This window comes from Rousettus aegyptiacus, unplaced genomic scaffold, assembly GCF_014176215.1.
Source record: "Rousettus aegyptiacus isolate mRouAeg1 unplaced genomic scaffold, mRouAeg1.p scaffold_m13_p_10, whole genome shotgun sequence".
In the NCBI taxonomy this organism is placed as follows: domain Eukaryota; kingdom Metazoa; phylum Chordata; class Mammalia; order Chiroptera; family Pteropodidae; genus Rousettus; species Rousettus aegyptiacus.
The window spans coordinates 76,220,200-76,241,107 of NW_023416285.1; the positions used below are offsets into that span (position 1 = coordinate 76,220,200).

The following is a 20,908-nucleotide window of genomic DNA, read 5'->3' on the forward strand; positions in this document are numbered from 1 at the left end:
AAATTCACCAAAAAATACCCAGCCACTTTTGTTCACTTAACACATTTCTATTTGCTATACCATAAAATCCAGCTGTTCCTAAGGATATGTTAAATTTTACTTGAAGGGAGTAGATACTGAAAATTTTTAGTTCACTGTGCCAAATGTAGCAAGTTTTATATAACACTTTTCCATACATATGAGATTGAACCATATAAACTTGCTGATATTTGACCTTTTTAGCCTACAAAAACATCAATTTCATCAGCTCAATCTATTATTTTACTAAATTAAAATCCCTTGAAAAGAATTGTGATTTTAAAAACTTCTTAAATAAATAACAATTACTATTTTTAAATTTAAGCAAATATGTCCAATTTTATTTGGATCGCCTAATGAAGGTTCAGCACATGAAGAGCTGGATCACTGTAGAAAATATAACAATTGCAAGGTTAGACAAAAATTGGCAATGTTCAGTGGCATAGCAGACCACAGCCTGGGGGGTGGGGGGGGAGGATTTGCATCTCTATTGCACAAAAGTAAGTGACATGTCACTGAGACCTTTTACTTTTATCAGTAGGCTATCCAAAGCCCAGTCCCTTGTATGATTAGAATTCAAGCTGACTTTAGGTTAATGAGAGGACATCCCACTATATTTTTGCCTTATTCCAAGAAGCACCTTGTGGTAAAAGCAGGGACTTTACACTCAGATGCTCAGGAGGTGAAACATCTGGGTCTTCAGTGTTTTAGTGATTCTCCAGAGCACATGAATTGTAGCTAAACTGAAGACATCCTAAGAAAAGTCTAGGGATCATACATACTTCCATCAGAGGCTCCTTGAAGGACTTTCTTTTTCTTTTTTTTTTTTTTAATCCCAGCCACATCTAAGAATTTGGATCTGAGAGTACTAGTCAATTTTCTTACAAAGTTCAGAAAATTCAAATTGATTTTATTCTCATCAACTTTTTTAAATTGGCATTTAGATGCTCAATAAATATTAGTGTAAAGGAAAAAGGGAGGTTGGTTGTATGACTGCTTTTCATCAGTAAAGTCTTAATAAATTCCTTGTCAGATAAACTCAGTTAATCTGCACAGAGAACTAACAACATTTTCATAGAGAAAGAGTATTTCGCTTTCATTCAGTAAATGGTTAACAAACATTTATTACATGCCAGGGACTGTGCAAGGGACTAAGGATCCCTGTCCAAACAGGAGTTACCATCTAGGCAGGACACCAAGCGTCACAATACAGTGATCTGTACCCTGAGATCACAGGAGGTGATCTCAGCCATATGTGGAGGTCAGAGGCGGCTTGCTGGGGAAGTGCTATCCAAGATGAAACCTGAACAATGCATGTAATTGGGGAAAGTGTTCCTGTCAGAGCAAATGGCTGTGTGAAGGCCCTGGAGAGACATGGCATTTCACAGCAAATGAAAGACATGCAGCATAAGAGAGAGAAGTTGAGAGGGGGGAGGCTGGTAAAGGAACAAGGCCTAGATTAAGCAAAGATTTGGGCCACATTAAGGATTTTGACTTTGTCAGACAAGTAATAAGCATTCATTGATGGGTTATGAGCAGGAGGCTGACATAATTAGATGTGAATTTTAGAAGTACCACTCTGAACTGTAGAATCGCAAATATAATGGAGAAAGGGAAATGCTGGAGTTTTGCTTTTAAAAAAATATTAGCTCCTAGAATCATTGGGAGGGATGAACAAAAGAGAACCTAGCTGAACTTGCAGGAACAAAATTCCCAAAAACTGGGCCAAGAAGGGGGCTGTTGCTTCCAACATAATAGGAAAATCAGGATGCTGCTCCACCGCTACCAGCTTCAGGCCAGCCACCTGGCACACAGACAGAGCCTGCCGTGGGAATCCAGGTCAGAGGGGATAGCAGCCAAACTGGGATTATGACAGTGGGGGTGGAGAAGAGTGAAGAGACCTGTGATTTAGCTAGGAGGAAGAACAATGGAGAAGGGGAAGGAGAATAAGGCATGACAACCAGGTTTCTGGATTGAAGCAACAGAATGGACAATATCCATTACTGAAATAGGGCAAGCAAAAGAAGTGGACTGGTTGGAATGAATGTGGCATTTTGGATTTAAGGTGTTGGAGATGGGTGATGGACAGTAAGTAGTAGTCAGCTGGAGTCTGGGGCATAGTCACGGTGAACTGAAGTGATGGGAAGAAAGTTGTTCATCAAGGGCCAGTACCCAAGTCAGTCAGAAGAATATAATCCTGAGAAACACCACTAACATTCAGGAGATGGGCAGAGTAAGATTAAACCAACAAAGGAGACTGAAAGAGAGGTAGGAAAGAAAGAAGAAAAAATGGTAAGAATGCAGTATCCGGGAAGTGAAACAAGCAGAAGTCAACAGTGTTAAATACTGCAAAGGGATCAATCAAGATAAGAACTGAGATCTCAAAAAGAAATTGCTGTGACCTTTCAATGAGATGATAGGTGGAAGGTAGGTAGAAAGACAAGAATGCCCACCAACCTGCTATGTTTAATATAGAACTGGAACTCCTGGCCATCATTATTTTTAAAAAGAAAGATAAAAGGAAAGGAAAAGAGGAGGCAAAGCCAAGGAAAAAAAGAAGAATAAAGAGGAGAAGGGAAGAAACAAAACATCTTATTTGTATTTCATATAAACATTCACATAGTATCACAGATGGATTCACGAAGAATCAGCATATTATTAGAAGTACCTAGAGTTTAGCAAGGTTAATAGATAGAAGATAAACTTTTTAAAAAATCAATATTTCTCTAAACCAGCAAGAGCTAGAAAATGTAATAGAAAGGTACCATTCAAAATAGCAACAAAACCCATGAAACATTTAGGAACCAAACAAAGCATGTAAAAGACTCTGTGAAGAATATCATCAAATGTTAACAGAAGTTAAAATAAGTTCTAAATAAATAAGACATTCTATGCTTTGGAATATGTCAACATTATAAAGATGGTAGTCCTGCCTAATCCTTATGTGCTGTTAGTGGGATTGCAGCCACTAGGGAAAACAGTATGAAGTTTCCTCAAAAAGTTAAAAATAGAACTACCATATGATCCAGCAATTCCACTTCTGGTTATTTACCCAAAGAAAATGAAAACACTAACTCAAAAAGATATCTGCACCCACATGTTCATTGCAGCTGTTACTTAAAATAGCCAAATATGGAAAGCCTGTGTCCATCAATGGATGAATGGATAAAGAAACTGTGGTAATAGACTATTGGTTAGCCATAAAAAGGATGAAATTTTGCCATTAGTGATCACTTGGATGGACCTTAATTTAAGGGCATTATGCTAAGTGAAATAAGTCAGACAGAGAAAGACAAATACCATATGATCTCATTTACATGTGGAATTTTAAAATACAACAACCAACCAAACTCATAGATACAATGAACAGATTGGGGGTTGCCAGAGGTTGAGAGTAGGGGGAAGGGAAATGGGTGAAGATGGTCAAAAGGTATAAACTTCCAGGTATAAAATAAATAAATCCTGGGGATGTGATATACAGCATGGTGTATATTTCAAAGTTGCTAAGAGAGTAGATCTTAAAAATACTCATCACACACAAAAAAAGAAATTGTAACTGTTTGGGGATGAATGTTAACTAGATCAATTGTGGTGATCACTTACTGTGACTTAGACAATGTTGAATCATTATATTGTACACCTGAAACTAGTATAATGTTTTATGTCAATTGTATCTCAATAAAAAAAGACTTCAGTTCTCCTTTAATCTATAAAATAAAAAAAGACTTCAGTTCTCCCTATTCCATAAATTAAATGAAATATCATCATTGGTTTTATTATATTACTATTATTTGGAAACTCAAACTTATTCTAAATGCATATGAAAAAATAATGGTTTAAGAAAGCTAAATCAGCACTAAAAAAAAAAAAAAGAACAACTTGATCTGTGAGATAACAAACCAGCATAGTACTAGCATACAGAAAAAGAGACTCACAGTACAAAATAGAGAGTTCTGAGACAGATCCCAATATCATGAGAACCTCCTGTTCCATAATACTGCTCCACAAATTAATGGGGAAAGGACCAAAACCATCAGTAAGAGAAAACTGGTTCTATACGTGGAGAAAAAATGAAAATAGATTCCTGCCTAACACTATATTCAGAGGTGGACCTCAGGTGAATTAAGGACCTAAATGTGAAAAGCAAAACTATGAAGCTAATAGAATTTATGTAAGAAAATATCTGTCACTTACGGAAGAAAAAGAGTTCTTAAACTCTAAAAGCACAAAACTTGTGTATTATCGATGAAAAATATAAAACAATTAAAAACTCTCATTTTTAAAGTTTGTGGTGAATTTCCTACATTTAAAAATTAGAAGAAATTATTATTTATGATCATATATTTAGATATATAGAGTTTATGAGTATTGGAGAAATAACAGACAGTTCTCCAACTTGCGATGGTTCAACTTAAAAATTTTTAACTTTACGATGGTAACGAAAGCTATCTGCATTTAAGAGAAACCGTACTTTGAATTGTGTTATTTTCCGGGGTTAGTAGTATGAGGCATGATACTCTCTTGTGATGCTGGGCAGGTACAGGGAGCCGCAGTTCCCCAGTTGGCCACACCATCACGAGGGTAAACAGCTGATATTCTACAGTATGTTCATTGTATGACACGATTTTAACCAGCTGTAGGCTAATGTAAGTGGTCTGACCACATTAAGGTAGGCTAAGCTAAGCTCTGATGTTCAGTAGGTTAAGTGTATTAAATGCAATTCGGATACTGTATTTTCAACTCATGATGGGTTTATCAGGATGTAATCCCATCACAAGCAGAGGAGCTTTTATAATGAGTGGCTTTAATATACCTTTAAAAGAAAACATTAAAGTATTGGGTAAGTAGTATGAGTATTTTTTATACTCCATAAGTGCCACCACTTCAGTTCTTCATATACCTTTATTACAGTCCATGAGAACCTCCAAAATACCTAGGAGTAAAGCTAATTTACAAGAGTTTCATCAGTTATAATCTGTTTTTTTCCCTCATACTTAGAAGACTTTCAAACTAAAATAACTGATATTACTCCCCTTAAAATTAGTGCTATATTTTAAGTTATAAGTAAACAGAGCAAGAGGAATAGAATTAAACTAGAAAAGCAGGATTCTGAAAGTTGTATTAAACACACTGTAGTTATTATAAGCACAACTGAATGAAATTAAAATAATGCACAACTCAAATTTAACTGAAATCTTAGGTAACCCTAAAAGATTAAGGCTCTATCCCAACTGCTTTATTTCACTACTATCAGCTTCTAGAAGACAAAGAATGAGTACTTCAGAATTCAAATATACTAAGAATGGTCTAAAGAAAGAACAAAATCAGCAAATGTTTTGAAATGAAATGTCTACAAATTAGACTGAGTGTAACAGCTGGGGAAAGACCGGAATTCAGCACAACATGGGTTAGATACTTAAATCTTAATAGATTAATAAAAATAAATTAGGTACAATATTTATAACCCTCAAAATAAGGATATTTATTTAAAAAAATCATTCATGTTTCCGACTCTCTATTTCCATCATGCTACTCTGAATTTAATCTTTCTTTAGAGCCAATAAAACCTGATAAAAATTGAAAATCATAGAATTTAGCGTGTTAATAAACTATTTCTTCTTTGAGCCTAAGTGTTCCCCCACCCCAATCTACCTCCTGTATATTTCAGAAAACTGTAAAATCACCACTAAGTGGTGGGATATAGTAATCCATAGATATTCTAAATGTATTAGATTAATATAATATACCTTGAACAACAACCTGGCTGCCTGGGACAAAGAACTGCTGTGTGCCATCAGCTGACTGTGCTGCATACTGTACAATTGTAGCACCTGGTGGAGGAGCTCCTGAATTTGTCATTGTTAATGCCTGTAGTCCCTGAACACCATCAGATCCTGGGTTAGAAATCTGGATTGCTCCACCTTGGGCTATAGCAACTTAACAGAAAAAGAAAAGAAAGATTAGAAAATTTCAAGATTCATTTTTAATAATCCCATATTGGAAGAAAAATATACTCTGGGTCTATTTATTACCAATATGTCTCATTCTCAGGTTACCCTTATGTCTCTAAGTTGAATTAATGAGATCCTCCTTCACAGGAAAACACTAAAAAAAAAAAAAAAATCAACATTTGAAAATATCTTATATTCATAACTGTTTGAAATACACAGAGCCCATGGAGTTATCCTCCTCCCTGGTACCATCCAATTCATTATTTGAGAGGAAGAGTGGAGATGTAGACAGGAAGAAAGTCCAGCTTCTTGATTTTCTGCATTCTTTCAAAATTTTTAAGATATGAACAGTATTCTTTTAACTTTTAAGAAATGGTCAGTGAAATTGCATTGAGCATTATAATTATAATAAATTTTACCTTCACTTAGCTAACTACTTTTCTAATTTATCATTGAAAGAAAGTAGCTTTTAATGAAATACATATTATATATTTTGGTTTTTAAAGCTCAAGTCTATAAAACTGTAGCCTTTACCACCCATTTTGAAGTCAGGAGAATCCTGAAACATAAAATGTTAAGTTGGAAAGGACTTTAAAAGGTAACTGCATTGAAACAATTTGTGCTACAATATTTACCTCTACCAAGTGTCTTGAATAACTAACTAAGCTAATGGCAACAAATAGGATTTCCTCTAAATACTGAGACTTGCCAGTCATGTTTAAAAATTAACATATTAACTGAAAGTTTCAAAAACATAATTGACCAAGTGTTCTGTTTTTAAATTTCACTCTAATAGACAAGTCTAAATATCTGAGAGTTCTGTATACTTTAACATAAAGGTTATGACTTTATGTTTTAGCTTAAACATTAGAGATTAGGTAGAACCAAGGACTATCTTAAAAAAAAATCACATATAAACTGGCTAATTAGATTTATAATGAAGATAAAAATAACATATCATCAGAATAACACAACACCAATAAATTAATGTAAATGCCTTACAGGAATGTTACAGTAGTATCTAAAATATACCCTAAACATTTCCAGGTCATTCCCTAATATTTTAACAGTATCTAAGCAAAGGACTACTTAGGTGATGAACTGATCCTATAAACCTGTCAGAACTATTGCAAAGGGTTGCAAAAATGAATCCTCAATTCTTCGACCTAAGTTCCTAGGGCCTAACACAAAAAGATGGGTCAACATTTTTTCAGAGTTCAACATAGATATGTCCTCTGCATTTTAGTTCATTGACAAGCCAATATTAGAATAAGATTGATAGAAACCAAATAATCAGTTACAAAATGTCAACAGAGCTGAAGTTGAGAAACTCTGATGTAATACCACTTTATCTGGCTCATCTAGAGCATTATATACACACATTTTAAAAACAAAATTTCACCACAACTCTCCAAAGATTTCAAGGATCTCAGGATTCAACTCTTACAATAAAAGAGTTTGAGAGAGATCTAACTTTATCTAGCTTCTTAAAAGAGAAAAAAAAGAAGAGATAATGCTTCTTTAAATCTTTATGGCTGATCATGTATAAATTTCATGTTATCATATATTTGAATGTGTATTTGCAAAGGATAACTAGTGTGAAGTCATAGAAACAGTGCTTTGGAAAGAGTAAGCACAGGCAGTGTAACCACAATGTGTAAGAAGCACGAAGTCTAGTGTTAACTTAAAATTAAAAAACCAACATGAGAGACAACAAGCGTTTATTTGGGATCAAAGAATTGTAATTTGGTGAGCAGAGATTCAGACAGAAACTCAAATAGTGTCCCAATTACAGGGTGAAAGTAGAGGGTTTTATAAGGAAAAAGAAAGGAATAATTATATGAAAAGAAGAAAAAATTCCTATTGGTGCTGATAAGCTGAGGTACTACGGGCTATACATGATTGCTTACTGACTCTATCTTCAGATAGAAGATCCACACAATCATCAGTCCTTGTTATCAGAACGTCCCTGTTCCTGCAGACTTTACAAACAATTGTTCATAAAACAGTTCTGGTTTGGCCAAGTCTAAAGTTTCAAGAAACTGGAAGAGCAAGGCCGGGGCGGGGGGTGGGGGCGGGTGATGCGGTTCTTCTTGAATGGGCGCTCCACTTTGAAACAATTCTATTCATGTCATTTTCATGCATTTTTTTTACATATATCATACACTCAAAAAATGTAAATAGTTATCATTTCCTCAAGACAGACTATATTACTCAACTTATGCCACTTATGAATCTAGAAGAGTTAAATGAAGTATGGTTTCAAAAAGTAGAGACTAATTTTGAATGCCAATACAATCACCAAGCTAGTAAAATATGATGTGAGAATAGTTGCTTTCAAGAATAGGAACCATGAAATAGATAACAAAGATCTTTGCTTTCTTTTTTCTTATTTTTCCTTTTTTTTTTCCCCATGTTTCTCCATAGTTGTAACAAAACTTATTTGCTTTCACAGTATGATATAATGATATATTAAGAATCTGTTCTTCTCATCACTTTATTTCCTGGTTAAGTCATATAATTAGATGTGAAAAACAAAAGTTAAATACACACACTAGCTGGCTCTAGGGGGAAAATATTTCTAAAGAGAAGTCTCGTACTTTAGCCTAGCTTTTATTTTTTTATAACAAAGGTGCTCTTGATTTTGGCATTATCAAATGACAGAGAACCTGACCTCCCCATTCCAAATGTTACCTCACGTCTGACAATAAACGAGATCTCACAATGCTTCAGGATACTGGAAATAGCCTGTGTGTGTGCATAAGTGTATTCAAAAGGTTTGAGAAAACTTTTTTTAGGTTACAAAATGTTCAAGGATAGTAATAATATGTGTTTTCAGCAAGTATGCATCAAAATAAATAGTAGGAAAACTGATGAAAAGCTGAGATGAAATCAACTAAATGAGTTTAGTCACATCTTTTGTTTTAGCTTTTTTTTTAAACTTCAGAATTTTCTAGTAGACATAAAACTAGAAAGAATTTTGTGTCATCATTTCCCCTATCACTCATCCAAACTTTTTTGTGTCTGGAGTATTTCAAAACAAATTCCAGACATTACGTCTGGCTAATCATTTTTAAATAAAATGTTTGGCCCATATCAAGGCCATTAGTAATCAATAAAAATAAAATTACATTTCCCAATAATTTTACTTTGGAGACCAAGACTTTATTAATGCTTTCTTGGGCTGCCACATGCCCATATTGTTATTAACAAAGTAGAGTCCACACTCTATGAATATTAGGACTCAAGCAGAAGTAAAACTGTATTTTAGACTATATCTCTCTCTTTTAAGTAATGCTTAAAAACAATTTCATATCTAAACTGAACTAAAATTGAATAGCTGGATTATATAATCAACTAAATTCTACTCCAATGTCCATTATTAATTGATTTAAGCCTGCTAGTATGTTATCTGCTCGTAGTACTGGTGGATAGAGGTTAGGTAGGCTCTGCTGTCCTTGTTGCTCTGGGAGGTACCTAACTTCTGCCCTCCTACCCCGCCCCTGCCCCCAAGTCTCAGGTGAGCTAAACCACGTTATTGTGTAGGTCACTCTATATGCTGAATGTTGGACACACTAACTTTACATTAAGAAAGCATTTGTCTAAAATTAGTAGTTGATAGATGGTCACGGGGATGGAAGCGCAGCACAGGGAATGCAGTTAGCATTAATGTATTGGCTAGGTGGAGACCCAGAGGAGGGAAAGAACAATTATGGGTATATAAATGTCTCACCAATGTACTGTATACTTGAAACTAATAAAATAAAATTAAAAAAGAAAGCATTCATTTAGATAAGAGTGTAATTCATTAATTTACTAAGTATTTTTCTATCGCGTGAGTTTTCATGGGTACACAAATGTTTTTATATGTATATCTTTATACAGTCATGATAGTTAGTTTCAAAGCAGTATAACCCAAGTATGCTTTCTCCGTCACCAACTTATCCTGGTTACCATAGTAACCGGGATGCTATCATATCGACTATTCTAGGCAATGAATTCTTTAAAAATTCCTAGTATACAAAACTGTAAAAAAAAAAAAAAAAAAAAAAAAACCTGCTACTTCCACTATTCAAAGCACTTCTCTCTTAAAACTATTAATAATATTGAAGGAAAATATTTCTTACAGAATGAGAACTCAAGTATTTTGGTAAAATAATTTGTAATTAAGAAATATTTTAAAGTCTTGTATACTCACTAAAGGAAAAAAGAAAGATAAATAAGGGTAGAAAACCAAAAAAAAAAAGTTTATGACTAAACAAAAGAGTAGCATTTAAGATTTCATCTGACCTTTTTACTTGATGCTAACATCTTTTTAATCCTAAAACTGTATATATGAGCTACTTCGAAAACATAAACATGTAAATGTTTAATTATAATTTAAAACTATCTTTATTCCAAACTGAAATAAAATGATTCCTAAATTTTCATTGAATTAATTTTAAAAAGAACAGACTTCATTCCAGTGAATTCTCAGATTTAAATTCAAAAATTGAGCACAAAACAGAACCTGTGAGTACTCCTGCCGTAAAAGCAGAAGAAACACTTAAACATCCTCCAGCCAGAACAACAGCAACACCAAGGTTAAAAAGCCATATTTATATTAAATAGATACATTTTATGTTTGCTTTGAAAGTTACCTTGGGGGAATGTAAGCAAAGTCATTACTAATGTAATAAATGCAACTGCATTTACTTTAGAATGTATAAGCCTACCATGTGCAAATTCCTTTATGAAGAATTGGAACCAGTGTTTATTCATATGAGCCTTCTGAGAATTCTGAATTCTTTAGCAGTCCACATAGTTCATATATATCTTTTTGATAACTAATGGATTTTATATTGACCCACTTACCTTTAGTGGTCTAAATTCCAGTAGAGATAAGTTAATAGAGACTCATTCTAACAAGGTTCCCAGTAAAATAAAGTAGGAGCAGGCCAAGAGAGGTGACATTATAAAAATAATAATTTGAAGACTTGGGTGATTGTCCTTAATGGGTAAGTGAAGAGGTCAGATCAGGTATAGTAGAGTGAAGGATTAAAAAACAAAACAAAACAAAACTGTCTTTAGAGAAAATTCAATAAATTAAACTCATTTTAATTTCTTTAGTTGCTTTTACTATGCATTTATATGAATTCACTCATTTAATGCATGTCTTATGCAGCAAATAACCTTTGCTAATTCTAAACCATCTTTAAAAAAATATTATTCTGAGACAGGATAGATATTTTTTGACCAGAATGATTTAATTGGCATACAGCAGACTTATCACTAAGATCTGTCCTTCCAGTAAAGATTTTGCAAGTGTAGCTCATTTTCTTGGTGTTGCAATAAATCCCTGCCCATTTAAAATTATTTTTCCCTACCCGCCCCTGCAAAGGAGTAGCCTATTCTAACTTTCACTTCTTAGTGTTTGTGATTCAAAGACAGGTTGAAAAGATAAGGCAAATTTCTATTAAATATTGAACTTGCATCTATTAAAAATGTAACAGCTTGTTTATGGGGAAACCTGAGTATACTTATTTTTATTTTATTCAACTTCAACACACAAAGGTCTTTTTGTTTTCAACTTTAACTCATTATACACCAAATTAAAAATAAATAATCTAAATTAATAATCTTTGGAAAAAAGACACGAAACGAAGTTTGGGGGAAAGCCATCCATGGATAAAAGTTGAATAAAGAATAAAACTTAAAAAAAATTATTTTTACAATAAAAGATTATAAAAGGATCTCAAAAAACAGGTACATGAAATATCTCCAGAAATTCTACTAAAATAAACTCCTCCATTCTAAAATCCAAAGGATACCAGACTGATTCTATTCTAGATATTTAGGAACAACATTAAAGCATTAGTATCTGTTGTTATTCCTAGTAAGAAATGCGACTAATGAAAATGGATCTTGTATATGTGTAAGTGTACATTTACCCTCTCATTAAAGTAAATGTCTCCTAAAAAATTGAAATAGTAGTATTTACTCTTCAAATGAAATAATTAGTGACAGAAACAAGTGTCACTAAATGTTTAAGAAACACATTTTTAACAAAGACAATATCGCTTTTCATGGACCAATAAATGCCAATTTTTACTTTTGGACTACCACAACTTTTCATTAAAATTACTGCCAGGATCAATATTGTATGGGTCCAAGTTAAGAAACCTAAGTAAGAGGTAGTCCATGACCTCTAATATGACAAATAGATAAATGTCTAACTTCTAAACATTGGATTTTCTACTTCTCAACCAGAGCTCCTAACTAAACACCCCCACCCCCCACCCACAATGATGTTAAATGAGCCCTCTGCTCCTAGCTGTACTAAGAGTATAATAAATAAAGGCTTTGGCACTGGCAACTGGGAATGAGACATCACCACGGCTAGCTTACATTTCTATTTTATATCAAAGTAGCATGTCTCTTCGCCCTCTCTTACCTGTTATCTCCTAACCCGAGTCTGGCAATTTAGTATTACTCTTGCTTCAAAGACTAAAAACCTGAGATTTTAAAATAAGGCTTCTCGTTTGAATCCAGTTAGCGAAATGGCAGGACCAGGGTGTCTCCCCCATATCATCTCTACCTTCAATATTGTCTCAACCTAATGTTTTCACGATTTCAAATTTTCAGCTAATAACCTAAACAAATTAACGCACAAGATCCCTGTTTATACCACCTTGTAAAGAGATGACAGCTTTTATCAATTCCTAAGCAGCATTAGTATATGCCAGAGAAATGTTCACGATAACAGCATTCTACATAGTCCCCCAAACTTTAAGTTGTCTGAGCATTATTTCAGCAGTAATTTCCAACCTTTTTCCTGTCATGACACAAATTGAAAATAATATGTGAAGAGCCCACTACTTAAGCCTAGAGCTGACCAGTCAGGAGGTTCCAGTAGCACTATGCAAGCCATGCACTGCCATTCTGGGGACAGAGGGCAAGACAGAGGAGCTCAGCGCTCCTGTGACCTGTGTGCTGTACTGTAGAGGCACATGGCTGGCAAACTCTGATTTTCAGTTCTAAAATTACCATCATAAGTTCACAGTGGGCCAGACACAAAGGAATATAAATCAGAGAAGTAACAAAAGAGAAATGATAGTGAAAGCCTCCGACTCTTACAGATAGTGGGAAATTTTGCTTTCCTAACATTGACTTTGGACATGTCCACTATGTCCTGTAGAGGCTGTGAACAAATTATACCCCAGTTCTGCCAGGTATCATGTAGGAGGATCTGGAACTACAAAAGGAGAAAGTTTAATGCTGCTAATCTACTATAAGAAAAACCCTAGAAAAAAAAGAAACAAAAAAACCCAAATGATTCTATAAGGTCTTCCCATAGATTAAAAAATATTATAAGCTTGTTGTAACAGCCAAGTCTTACATTAAGATTTGAGACTTTTTCTAGTTATTACTGCTTTTTAAAGGGAAACAGAAAACATCTAAAATCTTAACACTGTTTTTGGACCAACACATATTTAATATCACATATATTCCAGTACCTGAGCAGCTTTTCTTTTTTAATTTTTTTCCTGTCTCCTCCCATCTTTTTCTTCCTAGCTCTTATTTTTACTGAAGTATTTTTATGTATAAAATGGTCTTGATTTGGGAAAAAAACTAGTGCTTTAATTGCAGCAAAAAGCACAGAATTAACAGCCCATTGAAATGCACAAGACTAAATGTGAGTGTATCTGTTTATTTAGAGCTTTTGGTGCTTAAAATTTCAAATAAAATGATTTGTCCAATTACTGTAGTTTTTAAAAATAAATTATTTTTCCATTCTCATCTAGAAAAACTGCAGCACAAATGAACACAGTATAGTGAAAACAGAATTACATTTAAAACATAATTTAGAAAACATATTTACCTCTTTGAAATTAGTAAGTATAAAATGTAATTGTTGGTAAAAGCCAACAAGAATGAAATACAGACATTTATCTTATGTTTGCATGCATCATAAAAGCAACAAAACAGTAATTTAAAAAATTTTACTAAACATGAAGATAAACATAAAATTAAGAAAAAAACTTCCCTTTATTTTCATCCCCAAATTTTCTTCTATATTCAGTAAAAAAATTTTTACTTTTCAAAAGTGTATGACAGCTATCAGTACAAATCTCTGCTCCTTTAACATATACTTTTCATTCTATGATACACAATTTAGGTATTATGATGCATTTTAAAATGAAACAGTTTAATGTCAAAACCCAAGTTGCTTCAATGCAATGAGAGAAGACTTAAAGCTAGCACCGTATCATATCGAATTGCAGCATACATACTGTATTGCCCCGTGCTAGTCTGATATATGCTAGTCGGTACTGCCATGGTAGCGATGTTAGGTGGTGTTCCTTCTTCCTCTGATTTTTCTTCTTCAATCTTGGGAACACCATGCACATCAGAAGAAAGTTCATTCAGTATTTTTCTAAAATATAATTTAACAAAACAAGTAATTAAGATACATGAATGAGATTTAAAATAGAAACTATAATTGAAGGATTAGCTTAAAGTGTAATTACTCTTTTTGAAAAAAGTATCATCACAGTAGGAAATTTAATTAACTTACCGATAAGAGGGTCTTCGTGAAAGGATTTCTCTACGTTTATGAGAATCAATTACACCTTCTGATTCTGCAGACTCATCTGTCTCTGCAATTGTTGCTACCTACAATACAAGAGTTTCTGAAATGCATCATAAAACATATGACCATCTTCATTCAAAAAAGCGCAATTAAGGGTCTTTATGTGCAAGCCCTAAGCCAGGCTGGGGAAGCGCCCAGCAATAGAACACACTGAGCCCACACTAATGGAGTTCGTTCCTGGCTTAGGAAAAGAAGCACAGACACAAACATTTTAGTTGCAGAACAAATGTGTATGGAAAGGAATGGTAGAAATAATAACTACTACTACAGAAATGCAAATAAAAGACTGGTTGGAATGTCAAGTGAAGCTTCACAGGAAAGGCCTAAATATAAGGTACATAAGATCTAAGATCTCAACTCTGGAAGTACTTGAAAAATTTCCAGCAGTAGGTGAGTGAACAAGTGACAGAGGGAGAAAAAAAATTTCAATTTCACTGCCCTCTTCACAATACCAGCTGACTTGAACTGGGTCTTCAAATTAGACATTAGATAGATTCAAAGAAGAAAGAATATTTAAGCAGGTAAACAAGTGAGTAAATAAGCCTGGTAGAAGCTATAAAGTAGGTTGGGACTTAATAATAGTAGGTCTTGAAGGTCAAAATAAGGAATTTCTCCTTAAAAGATCAGAGTTTTAGGCATGATTTCATTTTTTTCAAGTAATAATAATATGACTATTAAACAAAGTCGGAAAACTAAAATAATAAATCTCTCTACAACATGATTGCTCTCATGATATTCAGCCATTTAGCATTCAGGGCTTAGGATAGTTCTGAGTTTACAAAATTCACTTTACTTAATATTACAATTATATGGGAATTTGATTTGGACAATATTTAGAAATGTTTGTACCCCAATAAAAGTCATATTACAAAAGAAAGAGTGAAAAGACTTTCTTGTTTTATAATTAGGGTCAGAGTCAGGAAATCTTGGAATCAAGAGTCATCACAGGGAGAAAAAAAAGATAATGTGAGAATTATTCTTAAACTTTTGAACGCAGGAAAAGGCACTTGGTGCTGCAAAGATAACCAAACTTTTAATGCATGTGGATTTATTAGTTCAAATATGTTACAACCCTCTTCCTTATTCTGCAATAAACTGTACTCAAATATGCAGAAAAAAAACAAGACTAAGTATGTGCATCAATGTTTTTTTCAAAGACCTTTTAGTCATCAATTAGATTCAAATAATTTAAAGGATGACAAACTGACCTAAAAAAAAAGAGAGAAATTCAGTAAACAAGAAAAGTATACTTTTAAAAATGCACACTTAATAATTTACAACTATTGATGCAAAAAAAATGTTTTAGCTTCAAGAAATGTTAAAGATTTATGCTAACCTTGATAATAATAAAAACACATTCTGGATCACAACCACAATGATAATTAAATCTACAAAACTAAGGTTTAATGTGAGAGGGATATATGATGTAAAACATAAGACAAAGTTAGACATTAATATCATTATTTCCAATGGATTACACATATTGAATTGAAAATAAACTTAAATTTCTACCTAACTACTAATGTGAATATTCATGAAAACATCAGTACTATAATTTTTCTATTACTGTGTTCATCAGACATCTTCTCCAAAGAATCCTCAAAATATTTTTAAGCACCACTGGAGAACTTTGCTAAATAAATCTGAGTTTGAGCACAGAACAATTTGAAGTCTCACTCATGTGGCAATTACTCATCCTGCAAATTAAGAGCTAACAACAAAATGATAACTCTTAAGTTAAATCTATGTATCTAGCAGAGCACAATACACTTTACACGTAAAAGGAAATTCCTCCAAATGTCTAATAAAATGATTTGAACATAAAAGCTATACAAGGAAAAGAGGATAACTGAATTAGCTTAAAAAAAAAAGAAAGAAAGAAAAGAAAAGTAAATCAAAGTAAGTTAAGTCAAAGACAAATCATCAGGGAAGGAAGCTAACCTGAACAGTTTGTATTTGTGGTGACTGAATAACCGATGGCTGTGGTGTCTGAATTACTCCCTGGACATGTACAGTCTGGCCTGAAGGTAACTGTACTAGAGTTACAGCTGGGGAGCCTCTTCCGGTGCCTGATCCAGCTACAGAAACCTGCAAAAATGATTATCATTAAGGATTAAGACTGGACATTTTATTGTTCCTTTCGGTTTTCTGAAAAGAAATACCACTCACTATGATGACTGGCCTATTTTTCCTCCTTTTAAGAAATGACAAGCAAGCTGAGGTACTTACCATTAGGAGGTGATCACTGTCCTGGAACAGTCATTCTCTGATGTGATAGTAAAGAACCCATGCTCCTCACTTTCAGTTCCCATGCTTCGGTGGCTAAGAATGTTCCAAGCACAAAGTTCTAAAGCAGTTAAACTACCTCACTACGACCTCACGACTATTAACAGTGAAGCCTCATTTAGGCCAGAGTACAAACTACCCTTTCTAACTTCTTAAGACAAATTGCAGAAAGAAATTTACTATGGTGAATTATCTTTCAATAAATGAAACATTTCAACATATGATATTCTAGTATTACTCCAAATGCAATTTACTGATGAAAATCAATTACTTTTGCCCTCATAATCACATCCACAAAAAGTACAGGCCAAAGAAATCCCAGGACCACTCAATCCCAGGACCGCCCTTAGTGTCTCTGACCCGAAGAAAGCTCATGCTTTGGAGTGTGTGTGTCCCTCTCACTTTTTCTCTCCCCTAGTTTGAGCACCCAGCTAAAGAGGGCCAGAACCATCATGTAGCTTGCACAGAGAGAAGGGTACTCCTACTGGGTCATCTCCTAACCACCTTGAGTGCTTTCGACAGAGGTCTCTACTGGCAAAACACAATAATACCTCCAAGCCTCTGGACTCGACACCTGCAAAGTATTCTGATTGGTAAACCACTCAGTCCTATAGGCCAGTGTAATCTTAAAACCACCTCATTTTACTAAGTTCCTCTATCCCTTATGACTTACTCAAAATAGTCAAAGGCTTCTACCATCATAGAAACCTATGATGAATGGTAGTAGAATCATACGAATTTTGCAGAAATCTGTGGGACCTTACTTTAAGGAAAACCAATGATTTCCAATCTACTTATACTAATACTGTAAGAGAATTATTAAAAACTGAGTTTATAACAAATAAGGTTTATTTAAAATATCATTTCCTTAGAAGGTAAACTTCTCTGGCAATCCAAGAACAAAATCTTTTATCCATGCATGAGAACCTATGCAGTGAGCATTGTACAAGGTTGCACGAGGGTCAAAAGTAGGATTGCTAAAACTAACACCTAAGAAACAATAGCCTACTAAACAGTTTAGGACTAATTGCTCTATTGTGCAGGCCACGAAAGTCACTGGAGTACATAAAAGAAAGAGCAGTATGAGCCTAAAAAAGAAGTGAAGCTTTGTGTAGAAGCCGTAGCTTGAGTTGGACCTTGATATGAGCGTGGATAACACTGGGACAGGAAAGTGAGAAACTAAGGCAGAGACAAGTATCCTAAGGGAAAATTCATCCTACTTGCCCCTAGAGTATTGTTGTCTACCTTAGATTTTAAGGCAAAGAAAAAAGTTATCCCATAATAGAACCAGTAGATTTAACAACTAGACGTTAAAAAAAAAAAAAAAAAACTGGGGAGGATTTAGTCTACAAATGTTTCCAGAACAAAAAGGCAGTTTCGTATGAATTATAAAAAGGTACCCAAATCTGCGTGAACCAATTACTAAAAGGTACTCCTTTTGCCACAACTTTTTAGTCTTAGCACACCTTGACATTCTTAAAAATTAATGATGATCTCAAAGAGCTTTGGTTTATGTAATTTATATCCAGTAGGGTGCTGTAAATGTTTAACAAACAGCTTCTGGGAAGGGAGATCCCTGATTTGTAACTTCTGCCAATTTCTGTAATGTAAATACTCCTAACTATGACAGATTTCGAGCTCCCAAAGAATGACACTGAATGCAAAATTGGAAAAAAGATGTGTACATCAGGTCTCAGAAGCCAGCGCCAGAACAACACTGGGTATATGTATTGATATTTATCATATTGGGAATTAAAATGGAGAAGTTTAAAAAATACTTAGTAACTCATTTTAAAAAATAATTCTATTACCTGCTAACATAACACTTTATGAAATTATATTTTTCTAAAAACTTACTAATAAATATATCAATGTTTTGTTTTTACAAGTTCTTTTAATGTCTAGTTTAACTGAAAACAGCTAGATTTTTATACCTACTTCTGCACTTAATCTGTTGCAATATATTATTTTAGTTGGTATATAAAGAAAATCTGAACCTTACACAGACATATGATTAAAAAAGAGTATTTTAATAGCTATTAAAAAATGTGGATATTCTTTGATACTACACTAAAATTCGACAAGTGATTGTTTCTTAAGGATTAGTTGCAATGTGGAATCTGAAACCACATTTGTTACATTAAAATCCACTGCCAGATCTCGTACCTTGGATGGACCTTTGCCCATGCACAATTTGGTAACGCGCAGTTATGTGGAAAACATTGGTTCACTGAGTTAAGTGGATCTCTCAAATACTAACACACTTCATAATACACTATCAGAAAAGCATGTTCATTAAAATACCATCAATCTCATCAGAAACTATAAATACTTGGAAGCTATCAAGCTCAGAATGGCAGATGCAGGTTTTCCAAAATTCAAAACTTCAGCCTAAAAGCTGGAATTTTATCAATAACAATGAACACTGCCAATTGTTTTCCTTAAAATGACAAGCTCAGTTCATTTGCTTCTGAGAAAATGCTTCTCAAACATTCAATTTTGAATAGCCACAGTTTGGTTACTAAGCATTCTTTTGACATAAATGTCCTGTGAAAAAAACCCAGCTAGATCATCCTGCTGCTCAAAAAAATAACTCACGGTGTTGATTTTTCCCCCCAAGAACACCATTGGTCTTAAGTGCACAGCAGAAATGCCTTCAGTGATTGTCCCAATTTCATAACAGAATATTAAAACAACATGTACTCAAGGGTCAAGACTTAATATAATTGGTAGTATTTACTGCTTCATTAAGGATATTCTTAATGAAACTGACTTTTTCACTGCAAGTGAACGGCAATGAAGAAAACAATGACAATTATACATTTTGGCGCCGCTGACTTGATTCCTGATAAGGCACCAACAGTTTTACCCCTGGCCACTTGTTTTTGTATCATCAGTGCAAATGGCAATACAAAGAAAAAGGAAAACAGATCTTAGCATTATTGTGAAAATAGTCTTGACCTCCTAAACCTCCTTTAAGAGGCCTCAGAGTCTCCCCCAAGGTTGTGTGTACAATACTTTGAAAAATACTGCTCTATCTCAGTGTAGCCCCCGAGGCTCTGGCTCACAGTCTGAAGGGCAGAGTGCTGAGGCAGGCTGTGATTTCAGCTTCACGGCCAAAACAATCATATCCAGTAACCTTGGTAGAGTTTTCATATGTCAGAGACTGAGCAAAATATATTAATTATATCCAAGAGTACTACAAGTATTTTTACAGACTAGACCTGTGGATTAAAATGGTAGATAGTGCCCACATTCACCTTCTGTGGGGAAATACCCCAGCTTCAAAGAATGTATTTTGAAGAAATCACAACTCAAGAAAAAGTCATGGGGTTTTGATAAGTATAAATCATGCTTTCAGTTGCTCTAATTATCTTTCCAAGTATAATTTTCAGGATTTTAATTTATTAAACAATCATGCTAACAAAATGGCTTGTCAAGAATACCTGCTGGAGAAGGAGCTATACCCACCAATACAAAACTATATTCCTAGAATTCTAGAGATGAGTTATATGAATTCTGTAACCACAATGAAACTCCTCTATGTCCAAATTCTAGGCAGTGCAAAAGCTCATGAGAACTCTTTCATTAAACTGCTGGAATAAAGGCTGAGAACCAGCACAAGTGACATACCCTGGAGTTAGAATTCAGACGTATCCTTAAAAACAAACAAACAAAACCTTAACATCTAGAGAACCTGTCAGACATTCTATAGTCTCACTGGTTTTGCTAAAACTGGTGACTAGTATTAAGCCGATAACTGTATTGGTAGAAATTTAATAAGCTAAATTTCACTATTCATTAATTAATTTCATTATTCATTAAAAAAAATTCACATGGCTCCCTTTTAACATTTTATTTTTATACTGATCACAGGGGTCATGAATATATGGTATCCTTGAAGTATAGTACACAGATGGCATAAAAGGAACAAATGCAGTGACTCAAAGATCATCATGGTGCCCCAAAGGCAAAAATGGGTAAATAAAGGAGCATCTGTTTGGGGTAAGGAGGTAGATTT

At 34.1% G+C, this 20,908-nt stretch overlaps 1 protein-coding gene across 14 annotated transcripts in view; it reads right to left on the reverse strand.

The window, feature by feature from the left end:
• CREM (cAMP responsive element modulator) overlaps nucleotides 1-20,908 on the reverse strand; it is a 63,853-nt gene that overhangs the window by 13,742 nt on the left and 29,203 nt on the right. For 7 of the 14 annotated variants that reach the window (XM_016164866.2, XM_016164880.2, XM_016164865.2 and 4 more), the window contains 4 exons: nucleotides 16,543-16,689; nucleotides 14,527-14,624; nucleotides 14,243-14,385; nucleotides 5,766-5,954 (listed from right to left, as the gene is read on the reverse strand). In XM_016164866.2, the coding sequence (XP_016020352.1) occupies nucleotides 5,766-5,954; nucleotides 14,243-14,385; nucleotides 14,527-14,624; nucleotides 16,543-16,689 (577 nt within the window). The remainder of the gene's footprint in view (nucleotides 1-5,765; nucleotides 5,955-14,242; nucleotides 14,386-14,526; nucleotides 14,625-16,542; nucleotides 16,690-20,908) is intronic. The other 7 variants (XM_016164873.2, XM_016164872.2, XM_036228043.1 and 4 more) reach the window with 3 other exon arrangements.